The 11843-nt window shown below is 33.3% G+C and overlaps 2 protein-coding genes across 2 annotated transcripts; both read left to right on the top strand.

Annotated features, from left to right (window-relative positions):
* Positions 1-2131: 2131 nt before the first annotated feature.
* Positions 2132-6618, top strand: LOC120124027 (ras-related protein RABE1a-like). Its single transcript, XM_039142794.1, has 9 exons — positions 2132-2176; positions 2853-2898; positions 5042-5114; positions 5201-5301; positions 5582-5647; positions 5804-5901; positions 5984-6046; positions 6139-6222; positions 6348-6618. Exons 1-9 carry the CDS (start codon positions 2132-2134, stop codon positions 6429-6431), a joined length of 660 nt encoding a protein of 219 aa, XP_038998725.1. The 3' UTR covers positions 6432-6618.
* A 2881-nt stretch (positions 6619-9499) lies between these two features.
* On the top strand, positions 9500-11348 carry LOC120124016 (WAT1-related protein At2g37460-like). Its single transcript, XM_039142787.1, has 7 exons — positions 9500-9731; positions 9832-9894; positions 9986-10102; positions 10184-10427; positions 10511-10672; positions 10782-10933; positions 11041-11348. The coding sequence occupies exons 1-7, from the start codon at positions 9532-9534 to the stop codon at positions 11216-11218; spliced, it is 1116 nt and encodes a 371-aa protein (XP_038998718.1). The 5' UTR covers positions 9500-9531; the 3' UTR covers positions 11219-11348.
* The last annotated feature ends 495 nt before the right edge of the window (positions 11349-11843 follow it).

The raw sequence follows: 11843 nt of genomic DNA, 5'->3' as shown, positions 1-11843 counted from the left end.
CGATGAGAGAGTTGAGAGAATTCTGATTCTCTTTCTCTTCTCTCGTGGTGAAGGCAAGCAAATGAAGGGGTGGCCAAATTTTTGGCCTTAGATTATATATATATATATATATATTAAATGCAAAACAGCGTAGTTTTGCTTCCTATTTTCTCCGCGTTTTTGAAATTTCAGGGGAAATACATGTTTAGTCCCCCTGTTTTGTAACCTCACCAGTTGGTTTTCTAATTTCTGGGGACAATTGCAGTTTAGGTCCCCTACATTTGTAATGTCTTGTTATTAGCCATTAAATGAAGTTATAGTTATTTTATTTTGAGCTTTAATGTTTCGGTACTTTTATTTTAGTCCTGTTTTTACTTGTTTTGTTATTTCTATTAATGTTTGACTTTGGCTATAGTATTTGTAATAGTTTCATTTTACTTATTGATTTTGGATGATGTTCGAATTTGGCCCTAAGATTTGTAAATATTTTATTTCAGTCACTATTTAGCATTTAGGATTAATTGTTATTTGCCCCCTTTATGTTTCTGTTTATTTTATTTTAGCCTTTAATATTACTTAGGGGTTATTTTTAGTTATAGTACCTATATTATTCAATATTTGTTATCTGGGCTCTAGTTTATTTGTAATTTCTATTTTAGTCCCTTAAGTTTTTTTTTCTATTTTAGTCCCTTAAGTTTATATTTTTTTTCTATTTTGTACCTTTAAATTCCCTTTTGAAATATTTTGGTCCCTTAAGTTCCTATTTTTCCCTTAAGTGTTATGGAGAAAGATGTTTCAAACGTTCAACCTAACAACTGACAAGTGAAGAAACTCATGGGTAATAACCAGTCAGCTTAATTACATTCGTTCGACTATTAGTATTGGCGATCCAAATGTTTTTAAAACTAAAGGTCGAAGAAAGAAGCCTTAAAGGGCAAGATTCAAAAGTGGTCATGAGATAGTTTTGACAGATACAACTGAAAAGACGTTCATGTCAAATTTATGGAGGACACGGTCATATAAACGCAGTTGTAAAGGAATAAAAAACTCTACACAAATATTATATGATAATTTAGATTAAAAGTTATACATTTTTAAATAGTTGAATTTACATATATTTATTTTTATATGAAAATATTCTAATCAAATTAGTTATTGATTTTTTTAGGTTCACATTCGATTAGCGATAGACCAAGTCGATGCTAATAGTTTTTTTTTTACTTAATCTGCCGTGGGAGTATTTATTAGATAAAAAAACATTAAGTACAAAAGACTAAAAAAACAAAGAACATGGGGCTTGAACAGACACACATAACAGAAATTAAAGAAACAAAAAATAAAAGCCAAGATAAATTCCATCCAAGATAAAATGAAATAAAAACATAATAATCAAAGTCTACAAATATGAGGGAACTCCCAAAATGTCCAAAATAATAACAATACTGAATTTAAAACAAAATAGAGTTACATCTAAATACAAACGAGTCTACAATAATATATTCTCTCTAACATAAATCAAGACGTACTCTGAGTGCCTTGACGAATATGAAATATATGATGACAACAATGCTCCACGGACGGTCTCCTAAGAATCTACGCACATATACACATTCTGAACGCTGAGCTTATGAGCTCAGTGCCACACTAATAATTGTACTATACTACATGCATTCACTAAATGAACATGCTAGTGGAATAAGTATGAAGACATGAGAAAATGCTCTTAAGAACTGTTGATGTAGACATCATTGTGTGGATGAGGATTTTAAGTAACCAGTGACTGTCATTATCAACGGCGTCGACCCCCGATCAAATCCCTATTGGCATTTCATCGTAATATGCTATCGTTTGTCGTAGAGAAGCGTTCAAAGGTTCGTTATATTTTAGGCCACCGTGTCATTCTTAGTCGATTTCGGACGATTCCAACGTCCATAAGCCACACCTCTACCACCATTCAAACCATCGTGCTATTCCGATTAATACCCAACTGTTCGGCGACGACGATGATGACCGACGACTATTTGAGTTAAGAAATTGAAATTAGGAATTAAGAATTTGGATATTGGGGATTTTAGATTTAAGGATTTTGGGTGACAGTAAAGAAGATGATTGATCAGTGTGTGGGTGGCGACGGGTGGGTGACTGTTTGACGATGACAATAGTGGCTGGAGATGGTCGACGACAGTTGATAATGGAGGTTGAAATAAGAGATTTTAGTTTTTTTTAGTGTTTTATTTTAAATTTTAGTAAAAAATTAGGTTTTTAAAAAAAATTAAACTTTTTTTATTTTTAATTAAAAATATATTATTATTATTAAAAAAATTAAAAAAATAAACAGTAAACATCTAAATGTATAACTAAAAAAATATTAAACACATAATTTTAATGAAAAATTCTTTAAACGTTAAAACATTTTTCTAACATAATTTGAAACTTATTTTTATATCAACTCTCTTAATTAATACAATTCATACTTTACTTTCTCGCATTTATGATGGAAGTTTAACTAACAGCTGAGGGACCGCGAGGCCCACTAATTTTCTTCAACCAGCTATTTTCTCTTTTCTCTTCGTTGACAAATTAACAGAAAAAGAAGAAGAACAAATCATCATTCGCTAGATCCACAGAGGTCTCATCTTGAAATATAAATCCAACGGTTAGGATTGGGTGTCGAATCCCATACCTTATTTCTTGAATTTATTCCCTTCAAAAACTATTTTACTCTTTTAACAGCCGACCGGTGCTGACGTACCAGAGACGCTTCACCAGATCTCACTTTTCTTTCCTTGATCTGTATCGCGTCCTTTCCAATTTTGCCAATTAAGTTATATATATACAGTGATAATTACCGGCGGTTTTCTTTTTTGGTGTAGGGTTTATTTGTTTACCTCATAAAGCTCCTTTTGATCAGCGACAGCGGTAACTATTTCTCTTCCTTTCTTATATGTATAGATTTGAGATGAGATCTACATTGATTTTGAAAATGTGATGGTTCCCTGAAAGGATTTGACATTTTTATATTAATTTTCTAAACATAGAAAACTTAGATTCGAGGTTGTGATGTTCATTTCGAGATCATTAGCGTAGATTAGGCTTCATTTTAGGTTTATAGATTATAATTTAACGGGGATTTTATCTCCATAAGCGAGGTTGATTGAAGAAATATTGTCCGTTTTAGTGATTTTATGGTGAGAATATAATATTGGCTTTATATTTTAGGTTGTATTTATTATTATTTTGAGATGTTAGGTATTATTTATTAGAGAAAATAACTTCAGTGACCGAAAATGCCTTAAAATATACGATTTTAACTAACTTTTTTTGGATTTGCGAAAATAACCAACAAATTCGTAACGTAAACTCCAGTTTCGCAACACAGTTTTTAAATTCGCAACACGATTCTCCAAAATCGCAACACGAATTTCGCAACGCTAATTACCGATATAGGTAAACACAACTATTCGCAACTCAGTTTTCAAATTCGTAACGCGATTCTCCAAAATCGCAACGCGAATTTCGTTTTCGCAACTCGAATTTCGCAACGCTAATTACCAATATAGGTAAACACAACTATTCACAACTCAGTTTTTAAATTCAAAACGCGATTCTTTAAATTCGCAACACGAATTTCGTTTTCGCAACACTACTTACCGATATAGGTAAATACAACTCAGTTTTCAAATTATCGAATTCGGATTTTTTCTACCGAGTTTACCTATATCGGTAATTTAATTGCCAAATTGGCGAATTCGAGTTGTGAAATTCGCGTTGCGAATTTGAAAACTGAGTTGCGAATAGTTATGTTTACCTATAATGGTAATTAGCGTTACGAAAATGAAATTCGTGTTGCAATTTTGGAGAATCGTGTTACGAATTTGAAAACTGAGTTGTGTGTTTACCTATATCGGTAATTAGCGTTGCAAAAACGAAATTCGCGTTGCGAATTTGAAAACTGTGTTACGAAACTGGTGTTCGCATTGCGAATTTGTTGGTTATTTTCATAAATTCAAAAAAATTTAGTTAAAATCATATATTATAAGGTATTTTCGGTTACTGAAGTTATTTTCTCTATTTATTAAGGTATTCTTTGTTAATATAACTTGCTAGCTAAGGGATATTCAGGTGAATTGAAAGCTGAGCTGAGATTTACTTAGTACTAGTGTGCATCACCCGCTATCTGCTGGGTTCAGTGGATTGGTTATAAATTATTCCGAGTAAAATAAAAGTTTGAACAACTCTAAGCATGAATTAAATTCCAGCAAAACGTAGTTTATCTTATTTATTTGGTACAAAATCTTCTAAGAAATTTTATAAAATAAGAAAATATAAAATTTCAAAACCATACGAAATTAACTGTATATAAAAACTATATTACTTCTCGAAACTGATCTAGTTCTGGACTTTCTTGATTGCCCTCCATCTCCATTCTTTGTAGGACTTATTTTTAAATAACCGCTGAAGAGAAATATTCCGTGCATATATTAGTTTCGGTTAGATTAAAAATAACTGTGGCAGTGAGCTTTGTGACCGCGAGATTGGCAATCTCTACTTTCAAGATTATTAAAATTATTTTGATATTAGAAGTTTGTTTTGGCACGTTTAATCTTGAAAATTTAAATGTAGAGATGAACTAAAATAAAAGGTACAAGGGGAGATATAACTCAAGAAAAAGTATATAAGGGATAAAATTGTAACGATGGAAATGCATTATGCCAGCTGAACAAAAATGTAAAAATAGAAAATAATACCAAATCCAAATGCTGACAAACAGAAACTGACCCATTACTAAAAGCCCAGCCAAAATTTCATGCAAGACGTTAGTAGCAGAATCCCTTGAGGATTCTTTTAATGCTATTGTACGTATAGATGTACTTTTGCATGGAGAACCCTTTCTTGTTTCAAGGGAGGGCTGCGGGAAATAGTTTTAGTTGTTTGTAATTTGGGACTGATGGTTGATACTTGATAGTTTAGTAATTTTTAGAGGAGATTTGGTTGAAAATCTGTACATTCTTTTGAATTTGAGTTCCAAATAACTCTGTTATGCTATCATGCCATTGGACAGGTGTGGGTAAGAGTTGCCTACTTTTGCGTTTTTCAGATGGCTCATTTACTACAAGTTTTATCACGACAATTGGGTACGTGTTATCCAAATAGCAGTGTAGTGGTATTATTACTATTATACAAGGGACGTGGTCTAATAAGGTTGTTTTTACTTTGGCAGAATTGATTTTAAGATAAGGACTATAGAGTTTGATGGGAAAAGGATCAAGTTGCAAATTTGGGATACTGCTGGGCAAGAGCGATTTCGAACAATTACAACTGGTTAGTTTTGGGGATTGGAAGGTGTCACTAACTAGAAACTTAAATGAATTGTGTAACTTTAAAATAACTTATCTAAAAGATTAAATAATTCAATAGCATAAACTGGTCATTTGCACACTAATATTCTCAATTTAATAACGTCTGTGCTTCAAGGTTGTTGCTTTGTATTCTCTTTGTGTGTGTTTTAGTCTGCTAGGAGGTTAAGAGGCATGCTTCAATGGTTTGTTTCAATAGTCTTTTCTTGTTGACAACAAATTAAGTAATATTAGTTTTTGTGCAGCTTACTACCGTGGAGCCATGGGTATTTTTCTTGTGTATGATGTGACCGATGAGTCATCTTTCAATAGTAATTACTAACTTTGGATTTTATACATCTGGTGTTTAATCTTATCCAATTTGCTGCAATGTTGTAAGTATACTCCTTATCCACTGATTTGAAAATTTTAGTCATTCTCCATTATAATCATCCTATCAACTCAACTAATATTCATTTTTTTCTTAGATATTAGAAATTGGATTCGTAATATCGAACAGCATGCTTCGGACAATGTGCACAAGGTTCTGGTGGGTAATAAGGCCGACATGGATGAAAGCAAACGGGTCTGTGTTCTTTTCCTCTTAAATGCATTTTTGGTTACCCTTCTGACTCCGTTTCTTATATTGATCAGGAATTTTCTTTCAGGCCGTTCCTACCTCAAAGGGCCAAGCTCTTGCCGATGAATACGGCATGAAGTTCTTTGAGACTGTAATTTTTTCTGCTGATGCTGACATGCTGTAGTTACTTTTGATATTTAGTTTATCTTTTTAGTATGGTCAAGAGTTATTCTTATCTTGCAGAGTGCAAAAAATGTTGAGGAAGTTTTCTTTTCAATAGCCAGGGACATTAAGCAGAGACTCGCAAACACTGACGCAAAGGCCGAGGTATTGACTCTTTTGCTTGAAACTATCAACTTTTCTGATATCATATATGCCGAGTTGTGATGTTTATGGTGATTCATGTACGTATATTGTTTTCATTTTTATTTGTTGTTTTCTTGTCTCTACAGCCACAGGCACTCAAAATTAGCCAACAAGGTCAGGGAGCCGGATCTGCGGCGGCTGCTCAGAAATCAACTTGCTGCGGGGCTTGAACAAAGGATGAGATCTCAAGGGTACATTTTGAACCGGGGAAACTAATTGGTTACAACTATTTTTTGTTTTTATTCTCCTAGCTATAATTAGTTTACGTGAAAGGATGAATCGTGTCATCATGTTTATCTTAAAAGGTTTCAAGTGTTAAATATTTAATTCCTCAACTTGCATTATAAAGATTAACAGTATCATGTCTATCCATTGCTGGATAATTTCACAAACAGGGGATGCCACTCGCAGTATATCTGATTCGGTTATGTAGTGCTTATTCGAAGACGACAATGATATCCGTATCGATTCCTTTATGACCGCCACAAGTAACACTTTTAATTATCATTCGACATGGATTCATTATGTTTAAGTGGCAGTCTGTTAATCATTGAGACCCATTAGACCCACATTTCATTAAAGCACCATGAAAAGGTCTATTGATTGTGGCTTTCAGGAGTTAGTGCATCAATCCAATGGCAGAAGGGAACACAACTGTTTTAGCAAGTGGAAGCGTAAGGCATGAAAATGAAGAGGACATTTAGGCTTTTTCGTTTACCTTTTCTTTTTATCTTCATGGACTGGTCCTCCTTGTGCGAAGAATTCAACGAAATGGTGAACAGTAAAGCCGAAGAAAGATGATATCTGACAGATTTTGATGTTGGAACAAAGGAGAAAATAATTATCTTCACCAATAATGGAGGCTTGTTTCAGTACAAAGCCATTTCGTCGTGTTTTTGGATTAGTGGAATATGCATAAGCAAAAAAAAAAAATGTGGCTCAACTCGGACTCATGTATGGGCTACACAAACATGTTCATTGATGTAGAAAGGTGAAATGTGGTGATGGATCAATATTCACATGCGAAATTGTATTACTATTTACAAGACATGGGCAAAGTCCAAACTGCCCCCCTATGGTCAGCTTCACTCATTTTTGTTTTCTTCGCCATATTTCATTTTTAGTATATCTAGAGATGGGTATGGGACCCGAACCCGACGGGTTTGGACCCGATAGGGTCGGGTTTTTTTTAATAAAAAATGGGTTTGAATCGGGTCGGGTTTTTTTAATGTGATGTTCGGGTCAGATTCGAGTTTAGGATGAAAAATACCTGATCAGACCCGAAAAATATATATAATTTTACCTTATATATTTAGGAATAATTGCAATCATACCCTTCTATATATATTTTTTCAATTAAGTCACTGTTTTTATTGAATAAAAAATATTTTTTATTATTTTGGGTCGAGTTTTTAAGTTATATATCGGGTCGGGGTTAGGACTGGTGGAATCTTTTTTTGATCGGGTCGGGTCGGATCTCTGATGGAGAATTTCTTATTCTCGGGTCGGATCGGGTGGATAAAAAACCCGACCCAACCATTGTCCATCTAGACTATCATCTGACATGTTTGAGTTTATTTTTCAGTAAAAGAAATTTGTTTTACATCTAACTTAATAAATAGCGTTAATCGAAACTAAAACAATATTTATTAACATATTATAAATTTAATCAAAAAAAAAATCTGAATTTACTACTTCTGTTTTTAAACATAACAATATCTATGTAATTTTATAGTTAGACTGAATAATTTTTCTTTATAATTAATAATAATAATTTGAATTGAAATTAAAATTAAAATTTCCTTAGATAATTGTAGTCTCGAACAATAAAGATATTTACTCTTTCTCTCTCTCTATATAAAAACAAGAAAACGCTGGACAAAGATAAAAAGAAATATTTATTTTTCTGAAAGCTCTTCAACGATTTAAGCATTGAAATGCCTTTTAAAACCAATATCCCGTATGCTTTTGAAAATATAAATTTTTATCAGTCTAATTATTTTAATATTTAATTTTTTGTTGCATTTCTTTTATTTTTGATCAAATTAATCTAAATTCGACGGAGTAGTAATGATGTTGTTCAAATTAATTATTTTATCATATTTTCTTATATTGTCAAAAAAAAATTAAAAATATATTATTTTATCATTATTTAAATATTGTCATAAATTATTTTTAAAAAAATAATTTTAAAATTTTATGAAAACATGATAAGAAAAGTTATCATACTATTCTATCAAGTTTGAATTGATTTAATAAAAAGATAAACACTTTTTTTAAATATAAGAAAAAAATGTTAAAAAATTAATAATATGACACAATAAATTGATTGAAATCTCATATGAACAAGTGTATTGACCTCATTTCCTGAGATTGTCATTTGCCTACCAATACTAAATATCCAAAATAATGAAAAGGATGAAGTTGAAATGGGAAAACCCAGTCTCCATAAGACATTGAAAGGGGGTGTCATATGAGAGTGGATGTCTAAAGGCACTCAACTAGGAGGGGAATCTCCTTTTCTTTTTATATTAATTACTGGTATATGATGTATTGACCGACTAATTTAGATTGGCTAATGCAGAGGTGAGGTCGATCTTCCAAAATCAGTTTACTCCATTCGAAAATGTCAGGGTTCAAACTCCTGATCTTATTTAAAGGATCTAGTGCCTCATCCCACCAGAACAACCGATTGTTTTTGGGAATCTCTTTTTAATTTATTGCTAACTCTTACGTTATATCCATGGAGTAACGCAAATCAGTCACGAAACACTCTTTTAACATTAGCTTTTGGGGGAAAACTACAAGTACAGTAACTCCACCATTTTATTGACTCACGCACCACGCAAAGCTACCTTACAACTATATTATTATTTTTTAAAGCAATTGCAACGGTTTCGAATTTCCTCCCTCTTTTTCCCTTAATTCATTGAATATAAAGTTGTTTTTAATCTCGGAAATGTCATTGCTACTTTTATTTACACGTGTTAAAGAAGACTGGGAACAAGTGGTTTTAGTAGTTTAACACGATTTATTCGATTTAAGTAGTTACGTCTGTACGAGTAAAATAAGATGAGAATAATTTATGATTTTTATAACTGTGGACATGTATCGCATAAGTAATAGTAAAATAAATGTTTTTGCAACAGAAAGACGAAAGTAATGGGGTGTCAAAAGTTGATCAAACAATATAAATAGCAACAAACAGATACCAGAAAATACCTCATGAGTTCGTCACCTCGTTCAACTTTTAAGTTATTATTACAAAAAATGGAGAACCAACAACATGGTTCATCAGCAGGCTCGTACAAGCCATTTTTAGCTGCAATCCTCTTGCAAGTTGGGTATGCAGGGATGGATATCTTGTCTAAGGCTGCATTAAACCAGGGTATGAGCAACTACGCACTCGTCGTTTACCGTCACGCCATTGCCACCGTTGTCATGGCTCCGTTTGCGGCTTTACTCGATAAGTATTTTTCTTCTTCTTTCGATCTTTCTATCATAAGAAAACCAGTCATGTAAAGCATGTTCTTTAACTGACATGGAAGTTGAAACTCTGTTGTTTGATAGGAAAGTGAGGCCTAAGATGACACTATCAATCTTCATCAAAATAATGCTGCTAGGCTTACTTGAGTAATAATCCGAAAATTTCGATTAACTACGGTTTTTCGGTTTTCAACATCGTTTGATATGACATCTAATGTTGATATATGTACCTTGGCAGGCCAGTAATTGACCAAAACTTGTATTATCTTGGGATGAAATATACGACAGCAACGTTTGCAACTGCCATGTACAACATTCTTCCTGCCATTACTTTCGTTATGGCTTGGATTTTAAGGTAAAACAAGAAGAAAAACTCCGTAAATCGACTGTTTTGTTCATACGAGATGTGTAAAAAAGTTTAATCACATGGTTTTAGGCTCGAGAAGGTGAACTTAAGATCGATCCGTAGCCATGGAAAGCTTATAGGAACACTTGCAACGGTTGCAGGAGCGATGGTGATGACACTGATGAAAGGACCTGTGCTAGAGTTGTTTTGGACGAAAGGAAGGATCAACCACGAAGCGGCGGCCAAAAACGGGACGGATCTCCACGATTCGATTAAAGGTGGTATACTGATCACAATCGGCTGCTTCAGCTATGCTTGTTTTGTCATCCTCCAAGTAAGTAACATATATAGAAAAATTCTGCAGTGATATTTGTTCATTGATTTGCTTAATTATAAGTTATGTGTGTGTTTTCACAGGCAATCACTCTGGAAAAGTACCCTGCGGACCTTTCTCTAACAGTTTGGATATGCCTGGTGGGCACCCTTGAAGGTACCATTGCAGCTTTGATAATGGAAAAAGGAAATGCTGCCATTTGGGCTATTAAATGGGACACCAGGCTTCTCACTGCTGCATACAGTGTAAGAATCGTTGCCGATCGGAACCGGTAACTTAGTCCGGAACTACGACTTGACTATGATCATTTACCCTAAGGTTATTCTCTGATATATGAAAATTGAATGGTTACAGGGTATTGTATGTTCAGGAGTAAGTTATTACGTTCAAGGGATGATAATGAAACACAGAGGTCCAGTGTTCGTGACGGCTTTTAGCCCCTTGTGCATGGTTATTGTAGCCGTTATGTCGTCTTTCATTCTTGCCGAACAAATTTTTCTCGGAAGGTAATCGAAGGGGTTAACGGAGACGGTCATTCTCGTATTATTTAAATTTTATAGGTTCATTTATTAATATAAAATCAAGTGTCGGTCATATAATGTTTGTTCGACAGGGTGATTGGAGCCATAATTATAATCGGGGGTCTATATCTGGTGCTGTGGGGTAAAAGCAAGGATTACAAGTCGCCACCATCGCCATTGATCGTAGCAGCTAAAATAGAGTCGAAGGAGGAGAATTTTGATGAAGAGGCCATCACGGTTGAAGAGAAATTCCATTGGATTAATGTGTAGAACTGTCCTGAATGGACATGATTTTCAGTATTAACATCATTTCCACTACTAGTGGTATCTGATTCAAGTGTAACTATAAAATCCGACCATATGCTTTTGTCGAATAAAATATTGTGACTAAGATCATGAATATGGACTCTATCCCCAGCATCTGTAATCATTAAGCTTAATGGACCTCTTTTTTTTATATTCTCAAACACATTCACTATATCAATCTAACTAGATCTATTTTCAATTTTATAATATGTTTTTTTGTCATCTTTTCTGTTATATATTACGTAATTTGTATCAAGTAAAAGTTAAATATATACTATTAAAAAATATTTGTATTTAAAATCTTAATAGAATAATATATATAGTTTTATTAAAAATATGAACAGATTATATATTGGGTTTGATAAGCATTGCAGACTTGAGGAACACCGTTGCAGCAGATCAAATATGGAAAATGTAGACATAGCCCACTCAAGCATTTCAACTCGGTTTTTTGGCCCAGTATTAGAAACCCTAAAATTATTTGGTTCAATAGGTACACCGGTTTTTATTTTGCAATATATGGCAAATCCTACGGTATAATGAGAACTCATCACATCGAGGTGACGAGTTCCGTTAAATATATTATTTA

This window comes from Hibiscus syriacus, unplaced genomic scaffold, assembly GCF_006381635.1.
Source record: "Hibiscus syriacus cultivar Baekdansim isolate YM2019G1 unplaced genomic scaffold, ASM638163v2 tig00110410_pilon, whole genome shotgun sequence".
Lineage (NCBI taxonomy): Eukaryota > Viridiplantae > Streptophyta > Magnoliopsida > Malvales > Malvaceae > Hibiscus > Hibiscus syriacus.
Note: the sequence above shows the minus strand (reverse complement) of the source record. Positions and strands in the feature narration are given on the sequence as shown.

Bases quoted from the DNA above. Each gene is read 5' to 3' on its own strand.
- LOC120124016 (XM_039142787.1), top strand. From the start codon at position 9,532: ATGGAGAACCAACAACATGGTTCATCAGCAGGCTCGTACAAGCCATTT. The intron at 10,673-10,781 runs GTAAGAATCGTT...GAATGGTTACAG, and splicing joins TTCTCACTGCTGCATACAGT to GGTATTGTATGTTCAGGAGT. The intron at 10,934-11,040 runs GTAATCGAAGGG...TTTGTTCGACAG, and splicing joins GAACAAATTTTTCTCGGAAG to GGTGATTGGAGCCATAATTA.
- LOC120124027 (XM_039142794.1), top strand. From the start codon at position 2,132: ATGACAATAGTGGCTGGAGATGGTCGACGACAGTTGATAATGGAG. The intron at 5,648-5,803 runs GTAATTACTAAC...TTTTTTTCTTAG, and splicing joins CGATGAGTCATCTTTCAATA to ATATTAGAAATTGGATTCGT. The intron at 6,223-6,347 runs GTATTGACTCTT...TTGTCTCTACAG, and splicing joins ACACTGACGCAAAGGCCGAG to CCACAGGCACTCAAAATTAG.